At 35.4% G+C, this 24181-nt stretch overlaps 3 protein-coding genes across 15 annotated transcripts in view; 1 reads left to right on the top strand and 2 right to left on the bottom strand.

Moving 5' to 3' along the window:
* The window catches only part of LOC110838046 (glutathione peroxidase), a 6515-nt gene extending 6129 nt beyond the window's left edge, over positions 1–386 (bottom strand). For both annotated transcript variants that reach the window (XM_087358797.1, XM_022080833.2), the window contains exon 1: positions 250–386. The gene's annotated coding sequence lies outside the window, so the exon portion shown is untranslated. The remainder of the gene's footprint in view (positions 1–249) is intronic.
* Positions 1–24181, top strand: part of LOC147872128 (uncharacterized) — a 25689-nt gene extending 1508 nt beyond the window's left edge. The window contains exons 2-4 of one of the 10 annotated variants that reach the window (XM_087358799.1): positions 1194–1397; positions 2282–2378; positions 23047–24181. In XM_087358799.1, coding sequence (XP_087214925.1) covers positions 2371–2378; positions 23047–23506 — 468 coding nt within the window. In that variant the 5' untranslated portion in view covers positions 1194–1397; positions 2282–2370 and the 3' untranslated portion in view covers positions 23507–24181. The other 9 variants (XR_015537869.1, XM_087358798.1, XM_087358800.1 and 6 more) reach the window with 9 other exon arrangements.
* Positions 2703–24181, bottom strand: part of LOC110839044 (putative G protein-coupled receptor CG31760) — a 183897-nt gene continuing 162418 nt past the window's right edge. The window contains exons 13-15 of one of the 3 annotated variants that reach the window (XM_087358794.1): positions 20741–20846; positions 17631–17774; positions 2703–12272 (exon numbers count right to left, since the gene is read on the bottom strand). In XM_087358794.1, coding sequence (XP_087214920.1) covers positions 12036–12272; positions 17631–17774; positions 20741–20846 — 487 coding nt within the window. In that variant the 3' untranslated portion in view covers positions 2703–12035. Of the gene's footprint in view, positions 12273–12460; positions 12780–17630; positions 17775–20740; positions 20847–24181 lie in introns of those variants that run through there. The other 2 variants (XM_087358796.1, XM_087358795.1) reach the window with 2 other exon arrangements.

Below are 24181 nucleotides of genomic sequence, written 5' to 3'. Positions count from 1 at the left end.
AACGGCATTTTTCAATTTGTATCCAGTTCAGCCGACAGCGGTTTAAAGTGTTTGCGATATTTGATTGTTATACTCGGAAATAGACTATTTGTGTTTTCCGCACCAAAAGTTATATTTGCTGAAGGAGGGTTGTAATGACATCTGAAACCAACTTTCTAGCTTCCAGGTTTCCATTGCCCGAAGTTTCCCATATCAACTTGGCAGATGCAAACAGCTATGCGAAGACACAATTCCTTACGTTTCACTTACCTCTTTATTATTTCTCGTGCAGTCAACTTCTCACGTCGCGCGATAGATCGACTACGACGTTACGGGCCAAGTCCAGAGCGTTTTATAGGCTTACGTCTCTACGCGTCATCAAATGTGTATTTAAGGTCACGTTGTGTTACATTAGCTTTTAATACGACAACGCAATTGCTCTCTGCAGTTCGCCCATCACCACCGTTGTTATTCACCGATTGTGGGCTAGTAATTGGCGAACTTGGTGCAAAAGGGATGTATCTCCAAACGTGACCAAAAAATTTGTTGTGACCATTTCATTTGACAAATCACACTCTATTTTTAGTACAAAACAATGTTCCTTTAATTATTTACAGTACGTGAATGGAATCTGGAAGGATAATCAAAGTATTCAGTATGGAGACATGTAACAGATATGTACCACTAAGCTTTAAAGGGTTAATTAAGTAACTTAATGATTAAATTATTCTTTAATTGCACTACATCGGAAAAGACGAGAATTTCGTCCGTCGAACTGTATACAATGTAAGAATGCTAGGAGAACAAGGTGTGGAGGTTTTAACTTGTCAACATAATTAGTGAATTGCACGGATGGTAAATTCGTGATTTAACGTTGCAAAAGTTATTTGTGTTCAAAGACGAGAGATGTATTCAGACGATAATCAATTTACGGAAGTACGACTGATAGAGGGAGTTGTGTTCCGTTGTATCTTTGGGTGACGTAGTTTTTATATTATCGATATAAAGCGAATTTCCGGTTTCGTCGACCGATATTTGAAATGCAGTGGTAGTGTGAGCCGATGTTCGGGTGTTTCAAGTGCTAGTTTATATTTATTTCAGTGACAAGTGACGATATAGAGTGAATTAAAGTTTCTCTTGAAGCTAAATTTTGTTTTTGTGTTCCATAAAAAAAATTGGCTATTCTTTGACAATGTTTTTTGCTGCCTGTTTAGTTTCCCCATAAAATAATTTCATACGACATAATCGAATGAAAAATGCACTTAATTTCGCCTTACAATCCGTGAATATTTTGATCCACCACGCTGAATCTAGGAAGAGATGTGATTAAGTTAAATAGTGAATGTGGATCCTGTGTCTTCTGTTGCTGAAGATCGTGAGATAAAGACATTCGGTGCGAGTAAGGATGTCTATATAAGGTGAGTTTAAGAAAGAGGTTGTTCCCTGTTTAAACTGAAAAACAACGACATGCTCAAAAGAGTCTCTGTTGTGATGGACATTCTGTTTTATTTCAATTGTCGTACGAATATAAGTAAAATGTTTTGCCATTGACACATCCTGCCTTTTATAATAGTAAGCTATTAGTTATGCTATGTCTTTCTCAGGAATGTGGTTGTTTAAAATAAGCTGCTGTATTTTAATGCAGGTAGTTGTGATTGTAGAATATGTGTCAGGTTTTAAGGGAATGTCCAGCCTGTATAATACTAGCAGGCACCAAAGAAACGTCTGTGAAGTTTTTTTTTATTGATGTTTGCTGAATTTGACATTTATTTTGATACGTGTATATCAATGCTTTGTTGGTAGTTCCTAAGTTGTGAGACCGACAGGGAACATTCACAAAACTCTTGAAACACTTCTTCTTGTCGTTTCGATCTTCGAACTAGCTGCAATGCCAATGCGGCCCCATTTTGCTTTGTTTCATTAAAAAAATCGAAAATTTCTGAAATAAGTTAAAATAACTAGTGTTGTAATATATACAGAATGAAAGAAATTCGCGCACAAGCTCTCCATAGTGTGATTCCTTATTAAAAATAGTCGAAAAATGTTACACAATGTGCTTCCTAAGACGCTTAGTGTTCGAGATAGATAAGCCACCGTCAAATGGGGTTACCCACTTCTCACGACGATACATAAAGCGCGTTGTTAGGTATACTCAAGGCACAGTGCATAGCAGGGTTCAGTTGTGACCGAATCATCATGAAATACACACACTAAAAACTGTACCAGGTGAGTGTCCTAGACGTACTTCATGGCTATAAGTTACATTCGTACCAGTACTTATGGAGCGCACATCTGTTTCCAGACGATCGTTCTCGAAGTCCACAACAGTCACCTCTGGGCACGGGATAATCCTCATGCTATCCACGAACGTGGGCATCAAGTTTCCTCCGTATGGCAAGGTATCACTACTACTTTAGGAACATGTTATGTACAGAAATAGAAATGAAGTTAACCTAAGTTATCAACAGATGTAAATGTTTCTGCAGTGACATAGACAAAACAAAGAGAAGTGTCACAAACTAAATTACCTTCATACAACATTTTCAATGTACTTCTTAGAAAATTTAAAGCCATCAATTTATAGTATTGTACGTGTAACATAATAGTATTGACAACAGGAGGAATAAAACTAAGAGTGACATATGGGCCTTGTATTTGGGAAGAAAGGATGTGTTTTCCCAAAAAATCTATAACCAATGTGAACATAACCTTGATAACCAATCTTAGGAGTAAATGTATCTGCATTTATTATTCCTTTTTTTATTATACCTTCATGATAAACATATAATATCTAATATACATATTCAAATACCTCATGAGTAAACAAATATATATACATTTTCTCAACTATCCAAATAATGATGCTTTTTCTCTCGTTGGCCATGTGCCACGGCATGCAATATACAATCCAGCTGTCCTTGCATCATTCTAACATTCTACTAAATCATATATCCCAGAGTTGAATTCTGGTTGGTAATCCCCACAGTACAGTTTCTCTACTCATACAATAATGGTTAAATAACAAAATGGTTTCAAATATATATCTGCAACTACTTAATATTTTATTTTCAAGACTGCTTGGCAGAAGACATTCACCTGATGGTAACATTCTAGCAATAGTGTAATTGTTGAACGTTCTGTTATTGTCTGCAAACACCACCACAGATTCACTTCCCATTTCATGTTTCCAAACAAAACATAATTCATAAAATTCTAGGATTAACAATAATTTCTTTCAATTTGTTTCTTGGAAGATTTCATACATATTCAGCATTCTCACCAATTTGTTCAGTGCAGCTGATGGCTTCATACTTCTCATACTTGATGTTTCATTCATGATGCAATAGTGCATTTTGCCAACTTATAGATAAATGTAACTTGCCAATCAGTGCTTTTTAAATAATCTAGAAACTTGGATTATTCTGCTATAATGGTTTTTTCTCTACCTTTATAATTCATCTAGGTACACAGAGACCATTTTTTCTTTTGCTGACAATAGGGACATTTTACAGCAATAAGGGAATAAACAAAATATTTTATGTATGCAGCTTGCGAGGTTCAGGACCTTACGTACACAATGGTCATTCAACACATGCAGTGGCTCAGAATTTTGAATCTCCATTTTTGATGTATTCAACATATCCTGAATTACACTTGCAACTGTATTGATTATTATTTTTATATTTACAAGTTCATTGTTGACACTGAAATAAAGAAATATTTAAAATTAATATTAATCACACTTTTGTACATTAGGACCACCTTTTCATGACGAAGGGATGAAGTGTCACAATAAAGTAGAGAGGTCTGAGGAAATGTCATGCAATGGGTACTGAAGACTTGATTGCCATAGTGATGTAACAGTTCTGAGTGAAAGATAATTTGACTGATACTTTTCCTTTCTTCTCTTGTAATGAAAAACAAATGTTTTCATAAATACACTTTTACAATATGACCTTACCAAATGTGTTATAGTATTACATAAAACCTATCTGACCAGATTAAAAGATTTTTAGAATAGAATTTATCACAAAAATCCACAAGCAGCAAAATATATGTTGACCATTTTAATGAAGCAAGTGAAGAAAGAGTCAATATCACCTAATTTACATTATGTTAAATTTGCAAACAACAGCTACCTGTTGTAGCCTAAATACAACTGATGTTACTGTATAGTACATGCTTTGTAAAAGACATAACACTAATTTGTATACTTCTTAGCATTATAGCTAACCAATGTAAATTGCAGTACAACACACAAAGTATCGGTTAAAAGAAGAGGAACTTGCATAAATGTGGTTTCATTTAAATGAAAGGATAGAAAGAATGTGTAATATCTCAGCCGGGATAGCTCAGTCAGTATAGTGACTAGCTACGGGCTGGACGAACAGGGTTCGATCCCTGACGGGGACAGAGAATTTTTCCTCTAGCCTCTGCGTCCAGACCGGCTCTGGGGCCCACTCAGCCTCCTCTACAATGGGTACCGGGGTCCTTTCCTGGGGGTAAAGCCGGCCAGGCGTGATGCTGACCACTCACCCCAATCTAGTGCTGAGGTCAAGAAAGAGAGGAGCTATACCTCCGCTCACCCCAAGCGCCTGTATGGCACGTAGTGGGACAAACTTTACTTTACTTTATAGAAAGAATATGTAATATCTCAGCATACAAAGATCAATTAGCCATGCAGTTACAATATTGTAATGCTGTATGAAAATATTATGGGCCAGGAGTTTTACTCAAAGAGAACAAAATAAGAGAGAAACTGTATTTCACAGAAACATCATCAGAAACTAACTCTAGAGGATGTCATAACAGCTTTCACACAATGAATTGAGTCAGAGATCCATTTAATTATGAATGCTATTTTAAGTTATCATGAGGTTATATTGAGAATATCATACTGCTATTCTGATACAATTATATTATAAGTTATTTAAAATTACCTATTTATCCCTCTCCTGAATCCTCCAGAAATGGCATCATCTATACAGGTTTTTCCATTTAAACTGCAACCCAACCACAATCATGTAATATGATACAAAAATTGAAACCAGAGTGAAATCCACCCCCATATAATAAACCCACTTGAATCAAGGTCACATTCATTGCCACGCTTCTGCTCATGCCATGCAGGTACAAACATGGTGTATTCACAAGCAGAGTGTGGGTTCATTCTTAAATCATTTGCTGCTGTTTGTGAAGTATTTAGTTGTGTGTAACCTCACAAGATGATATACCAACTGGTAACAACATTTCAGGACACAGGAAGTGATTGTGGCCATACCAATTTCAAGCAGCACATCGGCCACAACAGTGTACAGCTCTAAGAATTCAATATTGTCACTGCTTTTATCATTTTGTGTGTGAAGGGGTTCATAAATAGTAGTTTGGGTTGAATTTTAAATGTAACACCTTGTAATTCTTGCAATAAACTAAAACTCATGTCATGGAGTACTGTAGAAGTGGGAAAAGCAACTGAAACTCATATCTTTAAGTTTCAAAATGGGGCTCAGCATTAGTTGTTGGGTTTTCCCATACTTCTCAGTGCTACTTCCTTCATGTAACTCCCATACATTTTTATTATAATATGTGATTATAGAATTCATGTGAAAGAAAGAGAATACAGTGTATTCTCCTTATATATTTTAATGATGAAGACTGTACTTAAAGATACTATTATTACTGGTTAGCAGAAATCAGAAATACATTCCATTAAATTGATCAATTTGCACGTTTTTATTTGGAAATAAAAAGTTTCTGTATCTTGCAATATTTAATTACAGTGTTGGGAAACTTTATTTTCTATAATACTGTAAAATTCAATTTACAGCTTCAATACCAAAAGAAATTTTAATTTCTGAATTACTGCTAAAGAAGCATGAGCTATGCCTATAAAAATCTGTCTCTTTTAATTAACATTAATTTTAAATGGTATATTATATTTACATATATACATAGGCCTATATATTTATTAATATTAGTGCATTTTGCTGCCTGTGGTCTAAAACATGTTCAGAACATATATACCATCTGTTCTGCGGATGAAACAAATGGATACAGAGGATTCTAATTCTGATAGTAATTTTAATTTGCAGAACCAAATATAAATCATTTGACTAGTTACTTTCATATTTTTTTGGCACTTTCTGATTGAATATCACTGAGAATTACACCTTGGTGAAGTCATATACAAAACCAGAGTCCAATGCAAAATAGCTTACTGACAGGTTGAATACTAGTAGACTATTTTAACTAATTCAAATATTTGGGATCTTAACAACAGAAAACACATAACCTGAGATTTTGCTTTGGGGGAATACTGTCTAATAAGATAATTGTATAATGAATTTATAGGGATGAAGTGAATGTGAATGAAAATAAGTGGTTCCCTAACAGTTTTCATTGTATGGAATGTTAAAAATGTACTGTATGTTGTCTCTTTCCTTTCTTTTCCTCTTTGTTTACTTTTATTTTAATGTGTGTGTTTATTTGTTTATTTTGTAGGGGCTAGTAAGGATTAAAGAACACTGAACTGATAACGCACATAATAAAAGAATCCAGTTTCTTTAACAATACTTGTATAAAAATAATCCTGCTGTGTATTTAAGTATTTAATTTATCTATGAAGATGCATAAAATCTAGGGGAATTGTATGACAATATTGGACAATCAACTTCTAATATAACATATTTCAGTCCTTATTGCATTTTGCAGCCATAGAATAAAACATCTTTCAAATTATAAATTACCAAATCAGAATCAAGGTTTTTTTAATTCACTAAACAACAGAGCAAAATGAGTAATAATTTTAAAGTTCTACAGTTCTCCAATATAGTAATTATATCATCTATATTATACTAAGTGATAGCTATAAAACACTGTTGCCTAGAAAGGAGTCATGATTGTCTTCTATATATAGGAATAAATGACATTCCTTAATATGCAAAACAGAGAGAATACTTCAATTATAAATATAACTAACAGGAAATGGAGAAATCAGAATTCTGACAATTGACTGATAGGTCTTCAAGAAGCCAGATCACCATAACACACATAACTGACAAGTTAACAGAATAGGGTCCTGTGGTTATGACATATACAGAGTGAACATATTATAAAACATTTCATAATAAGAAGTAAATATAAAATTACCACATGGACCTCTTAAAACTTCATCTATACCAAAATATCACATAAGTGCTATTGAAACTCTTACTGTGGTAAATCATTAACTAATATATTATGTTCAGATGCCACTGCATGGTTGAATGACAGAATCACTGAACAAGTATTGCAGGTTCATCAAATTTTATTACTAAATAAGTTTGTTTAACTTTATATTGTTATATCAGCAATTCTTACCAATTATCTTCTTGTCTCTTTTGCAATTTGAGACAGTTGTGTAAAAGAGGAAATTAATATTTTAATTTTGTGGAACAGCATAAATAAAACATATGTTAACTATAGGACAACTCCTTAAGTAAACATACTGAAAACTAACAGCCAGACTTAAACCTAGATGTTTATAAAACACTTAATTTTCTTGTCTGATACTTAAAAAACAGTTAATTTTGTTCTAAGTTTTATTATAAATTATCTAATATTAAAAGTGTATAGGTAAATGAAAGGAATTTACTTTGTAAATATGTATTACAAATAAATTAAATGAAGTCAAACTATCTGACATACCAAACAAGTATTTAGCACAGGATATTTTTAGGAAAGAGCATTAACACCATTTAAACAATTCATTATTCCAAAAGTATGGAAGGCAAAGTATGCATGAATATATTCTCTGTTCATCACCTCAATACACAACAGTGACTGAAGGCAGTGAAAGACAGTGTAAGGAATAAAGCTAAAATAAGTAACACTAAGTGGTAGTTAATGAATCAATAGAAGACACTACTCTCATGTAATAAATACAAACTTTATATTATTAATTGGGGAGGAAACAGAAAACAAATACAGTTCACATTCTGTAATGCCACATATAATAATCTAACTATGAATCAATGTGAAAATTTAAGCATAGAAATCATCTTTCTAACAATTCATCAAATATATGTGGGAAAAGTAAATTATGCTACATATATATTTGAAGTGGGTGAGAATTGCTGCTGCATCTTGCATACATACAATCATTATCTGTCTACATAGAACAGTAGGACCTTCTAAAAAAAAACTCTGTCCCTGAGACTGTCATTTCAATCAGTTAACAAGCCTACTGCATAATTCTTTCATACAATAAAATGTGTCTGAACTTCTTCCAAAATAAATTGTGCAACTCAGATTACTTTGTTTAACAAGACAATAACAGTACTAACTTGACATGAAAACATTAATATGGTACAACTGTTCATTTTACATTGCTTATAGTTACAAGGGATGAGAAAAAGGAAGAAACATTCACACCGGTGATGCACTTGGAATGACAGTAAATCTTAATCTCATTAAGATTGCTTGCTAGTAGCACACACTGTGACATACTAGAAGCTGGGGTTATTTCTCAACACCTTACACATGTACATAACAATGTATGGAGCTGGGTACCTAACAAATAAACATATACATGACAGAGAAAATTTCATAGTGAGGAAAAGCAACTGAAAAGGATCTGCTACTGTTTCCAGTATTTTGGAAATTAACAGATTTCTCAATGTATTAATAATAAACGAAGTTGTACAGATTATAATAATTATTAATGATAATTATATTGTAGAACTGCAGTATAAATATGTTAGTAATATAATTAACTACAACATGTAGCTGCAAAGAAAGGACTGTGGAATTTTGAACAATAGAGGAAGAATTGAAAACAATAATTAATAATACTTGAATTAAAATATACATATATAAACAATTTAAACTTATTTATCACTTATTTGGTTTGAAAATGTCTTTTTTAAAGTTTTATTTATGCTTTAGTTCCATGAAACATTACTGTACAACTAGAAAAGTAAGTAATTTCTTGCAATCATCTTGATGAAAAATGAAATAAGAAGCTCTGAAGTGTAAGGCCACTATACTATATTAAGTACAGCATCATTTTGTTCTCTTATTGACATGACATTGACAGTAATCACAATGGTAGTTAAACTATGCACACAAAAACAGAAAATTGAAGCCCAGATGCTGCATAACGGTCAGCACAATTGATAGTTCATTATTTACTACATACCAAAGTAACACTACAAAATCTCTTTCTTTTAACAAAGGTTTTGGAAGTGTTCTAAATCTGAGAGAGCAACTCCATAATGCAGCAGATGAAGGGGAGAGGGACAATGATAACTGCCTTCCTTGTAGCCACCCTCCCCAAAAGCTTTTGATGTCCTGGCCATTCTGTAGTATGTGGGCTTTACAATCAGGATAACAATACAGCAGTAGCCTCCAACTTCATAAAGATTGATTAAAACATGACAGATATGAAGAAATGATTTCTTCTTACATTGAATTATTACTTCTGACTAGTTCAACAGCTATAGGTCCAGGAGTTCCACAACTGAGGTGAGACCATTTTATCTTAGCTGCAAGAAATATCATAATTCTATGCATATAAATGCAGTTTGTTTATTTAAAATATACTTGGTGCTTGTTGACCTTCCATGAAAGCAGTTATTCTACTGAAATTCTATATATGCAAAAAGCATATACCCACCTCAGTTTTGTAATCACAGGAAGGAAACCATTTATAACTACAATATTAATATATTGGACATTATATCCATATTATTGACACATTAGTTTTCTTTAATTATTGATGTTTATCTTAAACAAGTAGTTCATAATTTCATTTCAGCAAAAAAATGTTCCATCTTCCCCATATAAAAGGTAATACACATAATTACTGTAATTACAACTAAACACAAGTTACAGATATTTCATATATTGATAAGTAATGAAACAAATATATGAAAAATTTCTTTATTAGAGACTTAAGCACCGTCTCTTTACCTTTCAGTAGAAACTTATTTATGATCTCTAGAAACTAAAGGCTTCCCTGGCATTCTTTTTCCATTCTCCAGCATAAAGTAGGAATGTCAGATACAACAAGTAATTCCCTGTCTTGTCCAGCATCCTATTCACTTGACGTTCCACATATAATGGCAAATTTTAGTTTTAAGATGGATAACAACTGAGAGCATAGCAGTTTTCAGTGACTAAGTTCCTCATATGCAATACAAAAACCATAGGAAGTTATAAGTCTGTCTCACATATAGATTTTTGAGTATTTATTACTCGTGAAATTGAAATCTTTATTAAACACTAATGAACTACAAGTAGAAAAGAAAATGCTCAAGCATAACAATAAAATGTTTTATTTTACAATAAAATGCAAACACTGCCTCTGATTTACATATTAGCATCAGAGGTGTTAATGAATTATCATATTAACTGAAGTCAATAAAATTGTAGTGCAGCTGATATAATAGCATATGCAAGACAGTCTTATATACAATAGATATCAAACTAATGTATGGCATAAAACCAATTTCTTTGGTCCCAAATCTACCCTAAAAATCACTTGGACACTTCCAAACTTATTTCCTATTATAATATCAACATATTTAATATAAGCAATAATGGCAGCAACTTTTCCATACTTAATACCAGTTCAATAATTCAAGCAAGAACTGTCACAACAACAATGATTTCACCAATCTGAAATTGTGCTCATAAAGAAAATACTGGCAAGAAAAATAAAATTCAACACAACATTAAGTTTGTCATGACTGACTAGAAAACCCATATATCATATAATATAATTACCAAGAACTTATGGTTTCTAGATTTCTGCGTTCAGCAATAGTGAAGAGTTGTGGTTGCATTATTCAGTCAGCCCCTGCACTTACCATGAGTGAGCATGGAATTTATGCCTACTGTATTTCTTTCGTCCTATCCATCATTACACTTTGTGCTAACTGTAACTGTTAGTTTGAACTTGACTGATTGTATTCAATAGCCAGGGCTGCATTGAAACAGAGTAAAATGTTCTTAATAAATGAAACACAATACAAATATTAAAATTAACTACTTACAATATTTTTCAATAAATTATGTTCAGTACTAAAAAAGTAGGCTTAATTTATATTTCAAGTTTAATTAATGAAAGGTTACATCTATTTATTAGTTCATTACACTAGCCAGACAGAGGGCACATTGTGTTGCATCTAAGAAGACAACAAAGGGCATTACTTGAAGTGACGATTTGAAATAAATTTCCAATAATTCTCTGACAGTTGAGACTGTAAGATAGAAGTGCAAACTTATTCTTCCTTTCAATATATTTAAGAAAACTGTTAGTCGGTATACCTCTATTGCTTGAAGAGAATAACTAATACATGGCAAGAATGATAATTCAAAGAAATGTGACTCTGATTATGTGAACATGTGACCCTGTAATCAATGAAGTTACTACATAAAAGTTTGAATTCGACATTAGTACTATGATGTGTTTAAACACTACATTATTATGTATCCTTTGTTTTTTAGATGCATAATGTCTGCTTTCTTATTCTATTTTGGTAATATTTGTGCTTAAGTGAAAAGCAACCCTGTCTTAAAATTACACACAATAAACATTTTCTATTCATACAGGCAACTGCACAATTTTGACAATGCATGCACTAGGTCACACCTATTGGACTGAGTGTAGCATGATCTCTTGCTAAGGAGATGGGATTACAGCAGCCCTGATTATTGACACTTATATCAGAACTTTTTACAGAAGCATTTGAAATTACTCCAGGCACATGGATACACATTCAGCCAGTTTACTGGTTTAGGAGAGCTACAGTATTACTTTATAAGCCAAAACATTTACTCTTTCCAAACAAATATCATCTGTAGAAATTTTCAAAATACAAATGTTCGGAAGTTATTTATACCCAAGTATTAACATTCAGGACTGACAGCAGCAAAGTTGTGTGTGGGAACAATGACAGATCCACAAACAGCAGGGTGGGCTTTAACATGTCATGGGATGACAACAATAAAGATAGCGCTGAAGACATGCCAGTCCCCTGTCACAACCACACCTCTTCACTATTGACCACTAGTCAGACTCGCTCGCTGACCCCTTCTACTGGCGAAATTATGCAGCTTTCTTCTGCTCCAGGTGTATTCTTCCCTATAAGGAAACTGGACGTTGTTTTCCCTACAGGACTTTGAAGAGTTACTGCTGTGTTGGCAGTACTGAAATAACCACCAGGCTTTGGCTTCAAGTGCCTGTTGTTTATCTCCATATGAACTATCTTCATGAACTCAATCTGTGCTGCTAACTTCTGAATTTCCTCCTGTGACAAATGAATTGTATGCTCCAACCATTGTTTCATTAACATTTCATTAGATTTATCTAACTTGTTGAATTATTAAACTTTGGTCTTGGTACCCGATAAAGCCACACATTCATTATTTTATGCCATGCTCTGTTTTTCTGTGTGCTAACATTTTAGAAATGTGTTTGTAATGTGTTATTTTACACTTTCCAGAATTAGTCTGATATTTTTCAAAGAAGCCAGTTAATGCTGGTTGTAGCAGAATTGAATCAGTTCAAATTTCGAGACTGTAAACATTGATCACAATGACAGACCAGACAAATAAACCAAGACTAAAGTCAATAACAAGAACTAAGTAACAACAAGGATGTCCTCAGACAAGAAGAGCATAATGGAATTCCTATACTGTGTTGGAAAAATCGATGAATAAGTTATCCTATGACTGAGTCTGCTTTGGAAGTAATTCTGCGGTATATATTTTCATAACAATCTATTAAATGTAGCTGTAAGTACAGCACAACAGAACTGTAAAAAGATCCAAATAAATATTTCAGTTTTACTTATGTAATTTACCAGATTAATATAAAACACAAAATTGAAAAATTTAGAATCTTATGGAATGGAAGGGATCAACTGGGGATATTCTTGTGTTTCAGTTATGTAAATTTTAGTAGTTCGACACACACATATTTTGAAGTCAAAAACACAAATATACAAGTAAGAGAGAGACATATTCATGCTAGAAACATGCAAATCATAAGAGAAAAGGAAACCTACAAGAGATTTATTTCCTTATCCTGAGTGACTTCCTTCTTGAGAATAGCGTTTCACTTCTAGTATTGTCTTATTCAAGATGTTTTATTGACTACAGTCAGAATAAGGTCAGGTATTAATAGAATCAAAACAATGTTAAAAGTTAAAACATTTTTAATTTTTGACTTCATCTCAACAAACAGAAAAAGTGGAACTAAAACATTCAGATAGACACTGTTATACACAGAATGCCATGCAAAATTACACAGCCATAACACAGCAGGGAAAAGCAGAAGAATGACTTATCATTTAACAGTCTGTCAGTGCTAAGCAATGGTAGCTTATTCTGTAGGACAAGAGAGGCCAATTTCACCAAAATATAAGCAATAGATCAGTTAAGGCACACACTAGGCTGCTAGACAGGAAGGCGCTGATACTCAGATGTTCCAAAGAAGTAGAGGGGGCAAATGTTTTTCTTTTAACACAAAACATAAATCTTTAAAATATTGATAGGGTGTAGCTCAGTCAGTTTATTGACTGACTATGGACTGGATGACCGAGATATGATGCCCGACAGGGGCAGAGGATTTGTCCTCTAGCCTTTGCATCCAGACCAGCTCTGGGGCCCACCCAGCCTCCTATCCAGTGGGTACCAGGGTCCTTTCCTGGAGGCAAAGCTTGGCCAGGGCATGATGATATCCCCTCACCCCCATCTAATGCCGAGGTTAAGAATGAGTAGGAGTTATAGTTGTACCACCTCATGCTCCAAGCTCCTACTTGATATGTAGTGGGAGAGTTTTTTTTTATTGATAAGGCAATGTTGAATTTTATGTGTGAAAACTACTATCACATTTAGCAAGAGATCTTTTTTTTGTATTTAAGTTTTATGGCATACCATTGTGTTTTGCCAGAAAACCAGCCCTGAAAATTATCATTCATATACCTCTTTCCTAAGTAATTTCCACACTTGTTAGTTGACTTTTGAAAGCAGGTAAAGAAAACACTCTTCATCGAAAAGTGATCATTTGTAATCAGGAAAATCTGATACTATCTCAGAATACATAGCTTCAAATGATAGGGTGATTAATAAACAACAAACTGGAAAGGATGTGGAAGGAAATGGTCATGGACTAATTTTAGGTACTATCACAGGATTTGCTTGAGGGACTGGAGGAAAACCACAAAAACTTAAGTGAGGATAGCTGATCTTTGGGCCAACATTTGAATTTTGGAGTTCCTAAATATGAAGCAGAAGTGCCAACCATTCATCCATAGTGTTTGATTTCTACATCATGTCAAGACAAAACAGCTAAATGCTGTGAAGTTTTGACAGAGGTTTCTCATGTTAAATTTAATGGAAATCAGAGATTTGAATTTGAATGAGGCAATTAACAGATGAGCATGATGAACACAAAAGATGATGTCCACCTTGAACATGCAATAAGAACTAAAAAAGAAGCACATATATATAATTTGTCAGATTAGAGGGTGTAAAGAAATGTTATATCAACAAATGCAGCACCAACTCTATCTGGCTTGTGAATGAACTGCAAGATTACCAAACATCATAATTGTACTGAAAATAAACGCAGCATGCATTTGCACAAAAAGAAGGCCAACAAACTCATCATTGATAATCCATAAAACAATAATATGGGCCTAAATAATACATGGGAAAATTAAGCAATATTTGAACAGCATATTTGAAACCCTGTCTATGTACATACAATATCAGTACAAGAAAATGAATAGCATTTTATATTAATAGTGAAAGTGATGCTAAATTACTTCCTTTTCATGAAGAAGTTTTAGGCCAAAGATGTGTTCGATCTCAAAGGAAAGCAGTTTTCCTGTCCTCATAAAACTAATCCCTCAGGATAATAAATCGCTGTGTGCTACAGTACTTAAATTCTAACCATTTTAAAACATGATATACTTATTACTTATGTGAATCTTTTGTGTTAAATGAAAAATATTCAATTCAGTGCAATATTTTAATGAACTGGCAGTAGGTATTCATTAAGAAATTTAAGCAGAAGCAGAACTTTTACTAGATTCAGCTATAAACAGTTTTATCTGAAAATACATATTTACTGAATATGAGTAACACTCAGTACAGTATATGCAATCACAGTTACACTGGATTATATTATATTTTATTTATACCTAGTAATATAAGAAAATGCAGTCTTCAGACTACAGCATTGTATTGTGTTCAAAATATTACACAAATATAAAATTTCTTACATTTTATTCAATTTATAATAATTTAATTCTTACAGGGTTTAAAAAAGTCTTGTCCTTGTTTACCTCCATAGTTGTGTGTTAAACAAGGTGCCAATGTATATGAAAATCTGCTTCACCTTTTCTGATAGCTTTTAAAATCCTCTTGCAGAGTAATGTTGGCTCAAAAACAGATGGACACTAAACTTATATTGTTTAAAGAATTCTCTTCTTCAGCAAAAATGGTATTTTCTTGTTTGATTGCAGATTTGTGTGATGATGGAATTAAATCTTAACTATTGTCCTGTTCGCTGTTTGCATAATGTGTTAACACAGCCATGATCCTACTTTTAACTATATAAGATCTGAAGCGATGTGAGCGTACAGTTATTAACTCCATTGTCACACAGCTGATTGCCCAGGAAGACATCATACTACAATAACTGAAAACCTATGTACATGCATATACTGTTCTTGTAACAAGATGGCTTATTGTATTACAAATGTGGGAAAATTGTTAACTTATATCATTTAGATACTGAAATACAATGCTCAACACCCTGAAGTGATATAAACAATTAAGCATTACTGTAACATTAGTAACAATGAAAGTGATCTGAAAGATCTTACAATTTGTTTCTCTATATTTTTGCCTTGAACATAGCATTAAACACTGCAACTTCTATTACAGAAATAAATAGGATTATTTCCTGGTCAGACTGCTTCTGGGACTGTGACAAATATTTATTTCCTACAGATACTGCACAGAGTGGAGAACTCATATTCAGAAAAATACTTCATGTTGTGGAATGCAGAGAATTCTGATTCCTCAAATTGAGGTTACACAGTCAATAAATACATATGCGTTTCTTGTCTCAGTCACACTTTATTTTATTGTGGGGGCATGTTTGTTATTGAGAAGTTCACAGAATTTTACTGTACATTGTTGTAAAATAAGAAATGTTATAAATATGAAACTAATATTAGCAATGTTGCCTTGATATTTTAAAAGTTATGTGATATTTGAGGTTCTTGTAGTGGTGAAAATATCAATGTTAGTCTCCTGGTTACAAGTTGTTCCACAATTTGCAGCTGTTAAGTGCTTAAATAGAACACATGAGCTTTGCAAATTAAATTTCTGCTCTTTATTCATAAATCACAGATGTTAATCATAATTCACCAATATTTGAATTTAAGTCGGTGACATAACATTTATCCTTTCTCCCTTCTTTGAAATTTAATCTTTATGAGGATAATGTGAGTACTAAAATTGTTTGTGTTAATGATATTCTTTTAAGTGTTCTGTATATCAGTACGTTTGTTTCCTACACACATTTAACTTCAACAGAATAAAAGTATGATTCTGACTTCCACTGCATAAAGATTTAAAGTAAAGTAAGTACATTACATTATGAGGTCTGACAATTAATATCCAGACTGATGTTTCTGTATATAAACTGGAACAGTGGCGAGTCTGTGCATGCTGAATTACATGGCTACATGTTGTTCCTCAAAAAATGTCAATAAAACATACTTCATTTAAAGTTTGGAACATTTATGGCAATACTTTTGCAAGAAAGGAAGGGCAAAATCTTTGGCTGGAATAGTGAAATTTACATCATCATATTGCACTATCCAACACTGCATTCTTGGCAAAGTAATTTTTGTCCTGAAGAAAAGAACATCTACTGGAATAGTTACCATACTTGTGCAACTGATTTTGTCTTTTGTGACTTTTCACTTTCCCAAAACTAAAAATCCCTATGAAAGAATCTCATTTTATCATTCTGAATCACACAAACATGTTCATGTGGCAGTAATAGTTAAAGCAGTTCTCAAAAATGATTTCCAGTAATGTTTCTAAGCGTGATAAAGATGTTAGAATGTGTGTAAATTCAGAAGGCAAGTTATTTGTAGGTGACCACATTCATTAACACAGGTTACAATATATGTCTTATACTAAATCTATTTGTTTATGTGTCAGACCTCGTATTGTATATAAATAATATAGTACTGCTTACAGTAAAATGTACATTGTAATTTACTTCTAATTGTATAATACCTGTGCAGACTTGTTAACTATTTAATTTAGTAAGGTAAGAATGTCTCCAGTAATGAGATGGAAGGAAGTGCTCTTTCCTCTCTCACTTTATTTAATACTCTTTATTTATTGGGTTCTTGCTTTCAGTATTTTACATTGTCCTCTTAAGTGAGATATAAAGTAGAATAGGAGTTTGTCACTAAGGCAGATGCCATTTGCATGCATCGAACATGACGAGTAGGTGCTCCACCATCTTGGGTAACCAAAGTATGAATATGAACTCTACTCTGCACAGGATAAGAACCATGCATGTTTCTTTTAGCAAGTACAGATGGCAGATGGTATGGAAAGAAGCGTACCTTGAGCTCCTCATTTTCCTGATATAAGTCTGCAGTTTCTTCAGGCATCAGTCCAATTCCATTCAGAGAGAAGGAAGCTGTGACACCCCTTGCTCTTGCTCTATTATCCCACTGGTCTCCTTGACCTCTTAACACTCGCACAACCTGAAGTAAACCCACTCATCTAAAATAAATCTTGCATTTTGTTCTGCAAATCAATACTCTATACCTACCCTAAAATCAATCATAGTTTTACTTATTTCAGTCCAAGATCAGATTACCTATTTTCACAGAGATTAAAATGCACTTTGTAATTATAGAATTAATTTAACTGAAATAAGATTTGAAATTTCCTCACCATGCCAGAACTTTTTAATATTGTTTTTGTGTAAACAATAGTTATTGTTATTATAACCCTTTTTTAGCACCCCTACTTGTCATAGAAGAGCCTTGGAAACAAAAATTGCAAGTTACAGGCTGACCCTATAAGTTTTGATAAGACTTAATAATCCATTTGTCATACCCTTTATACCATGTAGCAGTACGTAACCATAACAACTTCCCATCCACTTTTATCACTAACTAGCATTTATTTACAATTTAGTAATTTTAGTAACTCAGCTACCCTGACTGAAGTTTTCCATGATTTTCCTTAATTGTAAGGTAAATTCCAGAGTAATTAAAAAGGGGCATGGCCCACTTTTCCCATTTATGGAGGCCTTTAGCTGAAGTGGGTTTCCCCTAAATCATAGAGGCCATCAGCCAAAGTCAATCAATCACTTCTGGATTCAAATCCCAGATAGTCATCCAAACAAAATCCTTTTCATAAAGGACAATTTGCTTCATGGGTTTACCTCTCACCAGTAGCAATAGCCCCTAGTTTGAAAAGTCAAAGCCCTTCACTACGACAAATTTCCGTTAACCTATGCACACTCCTATAATTTTTAGGCTCTGTTTATCATTTCCAGCAATTCATTTCAGACACAGCAATGGTGTAACCTAGCAAAGGACAATGTCTTGCGTAGGAATCCATCCTTTGCTTTTTCCCTGTTTTTTTGGTTGGACAACCACTAGTGTAATAAAAACGGGAATTTACCACAAACGCGAAGAGCTGCCTACTGCATAACAGACAGAAACGTTTGTCGAACGCAAGCGACACAAAGGTACCAGTACTATATCAACAACTACAAAATAAGTGGAATATCTACACTTCAAAACTACAGGAAGATAGTGCAGAAGTTTTAACTCAGCCGCAAGTGAAATAACACATGTGTAGGTAAATAAACTGTAACATATATTTTAAAACACGAGGCAGCACAATGGTGGACATAGGTGCAATCTAAAACATGTACATATATTGCATTTTATCTTTCATTTACTAAATATTTAATTGTGATTTAATGTATAACAGGACGATACATTTTCACATGTAAGGTTGAGCCAAACATAGAGCCACTGAGGGTAGCCCCATAGGGTTGAATTTCTTCTGGTATCATAGATTTAAATAAATGCTGGTTAGTGACAAATGTACTTGGTAAGTTGTATTATATTTGATAACCCATTGTTTATTGCTAGGTTAAAAGGTGTAAATACATTATATTAAAATAAAAAAAGTAAAATAAAACTGTCCCACTATACGCCATGTAGGTGCCTGGAGGGAGAGAAGGGTATAGCTCTTACTCATTCTTGACCTCGGCGCTAGACGGGGTGAGTGATCAGCAACACGCACCGGCCGCGCTCTACCCCCGGGAAAGGACACCAGTACCCATTGGAGAGGAGACTGGGTGGGCCCCAGAACCGGTCTGAACACAAAGCCTGGAGGAAAAATCCTCTGCCCCCGCCAGGGATCAAAACCCGGTAGTCCAGTTCATAGCCAGTCACTATACTGACTGAGCTACGCCAGCTCTAACTAACTAGACGGCTTACAGAACCAAAAGGTTCATCACTGAATTAACCAAAGCCCTCCACCAGACACTGTCCTGGGCAAACAAAACACAGTCTCCTTCAACTCCTATCTCCCACAAATCCCATTGACATTATCCTCCCATCTACGTCTAGGTCTCCCCAGCGGTCTCTTCCCTCAGATTTTCCGACCAATACCCGGTGCACACCTCTTGTCCCATCCATGAGCGCCATATGCCCACCCATCTCATCCTTCTTGACTTAATCACCCTGACAATATTGGGGGAGGGGTACAAATTTCTAAGCTAATCATTATGCAGTTTTCACCATACCCATCCTCTTCTCCCCTAGACCAAAATATCCTCCTCAACACCCTATTCTCAAACACCTGCAATCTATGTTCTTCCCTCAGAGTGAGAGACCATGTTTCGCACCCATACAAAACAACAGGCAAAATTATCGTTTTGTATATTTTAATATTTAGGTTAGAAATCAGATGGGAAGACAAAATATTTTGAACTGAGAAGTAGCAACCATTTCTGGAATTTACTCTCCTCCCAATTTCCTCATGAATATCATTTTGATTTGTTATTGTTGTTCCCAAAAATTTGAGCTTTGTCACACTTTCAAAGGATTTATTAGCCACCCTAATATGATTTTGTCCGCCTGTCTGCTGACGGGATAATAATATGTACTTAAGTTTTTTCAGAATTTACTTCTAGCCTCACCTTTCTACTAGCTTCAAGTAAAACTTCTGTTTCTCTTTATTGTATTTATATCGTCGCCCAATAAATTAACATCATCAGCATATGTCAATAGCTGAAGTGTCCCATTCAACTGCCTACCCTCCTGCCTATCTTGGACTTTCCTGATGGCGAATTCTAACGCAAAGTTAAAGAGCAATGGAGACAAAGCATCTCCTTTCAGACCGTTCTTGATGGAAAATGAGTCAGATAAATATTTACCTATATGAATTTTTATACAGGTTTCATATAGGCATATTTTTATTAGACTCAATAGTATCTTTGGTATACCAAATTCAATGGGAATATCGTATAACAATTCTCTCTTAATACAGTCGTAGACTTTTTTAAATCTATAAACAATTGATGTACGGTCCGACTGTACTCCCATGTTTTCTCTAGTATCTGACTGATGCAGATCTGATAAATTGTTGATCTGCTATGCCGGCTTATATATGTTAATACATGTGTAATATATTTACTTACTTTGGGCCCAAAAACAAGACCTACAGTGACTGACGTACTGAGCTGTGTTCTGATAAAACCCAGAAGATACTTGATATCTGGACCAGCTTGTGGAAATATGAAGAGACTGTCCAAAAAACAAACAATGTATACTATAGAAAACATTTATGACATTTTTAGGCAATTATTAAAGAAATACAAAACAAACAAGAAAAGGCTGGGCTGACCTGGTGGGATTGGCTAGGTTAAGTTAGGTAAGGTTAGGTTAGGTTAGGTTAGGCTGGGTTAAGTTGGGATAGGTTGGGTTATTCTGGGCTAGGCTAAGATAGGCTAATCTATTAAAGACTAAGTCCGACTAGAAAAAGAAATGGTATGCAATGTAGGTTAGGTTAGGCAATGGTAAGCAAAGCTGATGTAGGATAGATTAGACTAAGACAATCAGGGTTAGGTTAGGCGAGACTTGTCTAGGGTATGCTCGGCTAGTATAAGACAGTCTAGGGTAGGTCGGATAGGCTAGGGTAGACTAGCCTGCATTAGAATAACCTAGCCTAGTCAACTGTACAACATCCCACAATAAACTAACATACTAATCTAATCCACCTTAGAATAGACTACCCTAAAGTAACCTATGTTAGTCAATAATAACCTTCTGTTCAGCCAAGTCTGCAATAGCATTACCTAGTGGAGCGGAAAATAGTCTAACCTATTATAGCTTAGTCTAATATACCCTACTTTAACATACCTTGTAATCCCTGACCTAGCTTAAAATACTCTAGCCTAGCCTACCTAATTTTTTTACATTTTTTCTAAATTTTCGAAAAAAAATAAAAATTTAGGACAAATGTTCAAAAAGCGCACAAAACCAAAACAATTTGAAAAAGAACTAAAAAAATCATTAAGATATAGGAGGTGCGATCGGAAAGTTTCCAGACTGCGCCTATAAAAACCCGTACAATTATCTCAGGTATTAAATTCATCCATCACCCTCGAAGTAGTTCCCCTGGGAGTGAACACAACGATCACAGCGCCGCTGCCAAGCCTGGAAGCATCCCTGGAAATCTTTCTTTGTCAGCCTGTCAAGCACCATCTGCGATTCTGCCTGAATCTCTTCTATCGTCTCAAATATCCTTCCCTTTAGCTGAATTTTCATCTTTGGGAAGAGGAAGAAGTCACACGGAGATTAGAAAGGAAGTTGGGGTCGGTTCTTGCAAGATCTTTGAGCTCCTGACAAACGAGAAGTCGATTCTGCTTCTGGTCCTCAGACAGGATGCGTCGCATGTGGAGTTCTTCCTTTAGAATCAGCTGACAGGTTCCATAGCCTATCCCAACAATGTCGCACAAGTCGTTGATGGTACGACGTCGATCTTCGTGAATGGCCTGCCGAATCTTCGTAACATTTTCGGGCGTTGTGCTCGAAGATGGTCGTCCAGAACGCTCGTCATCATCGATAGAGGTTCGGCCATTTTTAAAACGTGAATGCCACACAAAAGTTTGTGCACGACCCATTGCGGACTCCCCAAATGCTTGCTTTAGCATTTCATAGGTTTCCGTAGCCGTTTTGGCGAGTCTTTGGCAAAATTTGATGTACACGCCATTCCGAAATCGCAGGAGGGTCGGTGTAATGCACTACCAAAACTACCAAAACTACCGTAACTAAGAAACAAATGCTAATTCGATGATGCCGGCTGGCACACTGATTCAGTATGAATGTAGGCCGCACTCCCTAGCGGCAGAAGCTCGTACTACATCCGGTTCGCCCTCTATTGACACAGTCTTGAAACTTTCCGATCGCACCTCGTATTTTAAATTTTACATTTAATACGATTATGATGGTCTATTTATAAACCGGCATCGTCAGAGATGGACACGGCAGACATCGTGTCCGGTAGAGACTGGCACAGGAAGAGACGGAAAGCCAGAGACCGTGCACACCAGGACATGGTCCGGTATAGAACGGGCTCGTCAGAGACGCGAAACGACAGAGACCTGGCGTGGCAGAGATCGGCATGTCACTGTCAGTGCGTCACCAGGTCTGTTTGACTCTGTCTCTGCATCACACGGTCTCTCCGTGTGTCGGTGTGTGACACCCAAATAGAACGTGCTCGTTGGAGACGTGACACTGCGGAGACCGTGTGTGGCAGAGATAAGATGGAGAGCAGTTTGGAAATTTTTAAAAATTTTCAAAAAATGAATAAATGATGGAAAATGTCCAAAAAGCGCACAAAACAAAATATTCAAAATTCCAACTTCATTTTTTTAAAAATTTCGAACATTTTTCGTTTAATACGTTTTTCATGACATTTTGAATTTTTTTTGAATTTTGATAGTCGATCAACCACACACGATCCCCGAGACACCGTCTCAAGCACACACCGGATGCGGAAGAGACTGAGGCAGGCAGAGACTGGGAGAGGCATAGACCGGGCACATCATAGACAGTCTGTTATAAACTGGTCTCGTCAGAGATGGACAAGGCAGACATCGTGTCCGGCAGAGACTGGCACAGGAAGGGACGGAGAGGCAGAGACCGTGCACATCAGAACATGGTCCGGTATAGAACGTACTCGTCAGAGACGTGACACGGCAGAGACATGGTGTGGCAGAGATCGACTTGTCGAAGTCCGTGCTTCACCAGGTCTGCTTGACTCGGTCTCTGCATCACACGATCCCTCCGTGTCTCGGTGTGACATCAGGGTAGAACGGGATCGTTGGAGACGTGACACTGAGGAGGTCGTGTGTGGCAGAGATAAGATGGAGAGTAGTTTGGAAATTTTTTCAAAATTTTAGAGAAATGAAAAAATGATGGAAAATGACCAAAAAGCGCACAAAACAAAAACATGTCAAAATTCCAACTTTAAATTTTTTTAAAAAAAATTCGAAATTTTTTCGATTATTACGTATTTCATGACATTTACGACGTTTTTCACAGTTTTGAAAATTTTGAATTTTTTTCGAATTTTCATAGTCGATCAACCACACACGATATGCGAGACACCGTCTCCGGCACACACAGGATGCGGAAGAGATAGGCAGGCTGAGACTGGGAGAGGCATAGACAGGGCACATCACAGACAGTGTTATAAACTGGTCTCGTCAGAGATGGACACGGCAGACAGTGTCCGGCAGAGACTGGCACAGGAAGAGACGGACAGGTAGTGACCGTGCACATCAGAACATGGTCCGGTATAGAACAACGGGCTCGTCAGAGACTAGACACGGCAGTGAGCTGGTGTGGCAGTGATCGGCTTGTCACGGTACGTGCGTTACCAGGTCTGCTTAACTCGGTCGCTGCATCACACAATCCCTCCGTGACTCGGTGTGTGACATCAGGGTAGAACGGGCTCGTTGGAGACGTGACACTGCGGAGGCCGTGTGTGGCAGAGATAAGATGGAGAGTAGTTTGAAATTTTTTCAAAATTTTCAAAATTTTAGAAAAATGAAAAAATGATTGAAAATAACCAA

Source organism: Zootermopsis nevadensis, unplaced genomic scaffold (assembly GCF_977971745.1).
Source record: "Zootermopsis nevadensis isolate Lab colony 2312 unplaced genomic scaffold, Znev_1.0 Znev_ptg000030l, whole genome shotgun sequence".
NCBI lineage: Eukaryota > Metazoa > Arthropoda > Insecta > Blattodea > Termopsidae > Zootermopsis > Zootermopsis nevadensis.
The sequence above is the reverse complement of the archived record's forward strand: the minus strand, read 5'-3'. Positions and strand labels throughout refer to the sequence as shown.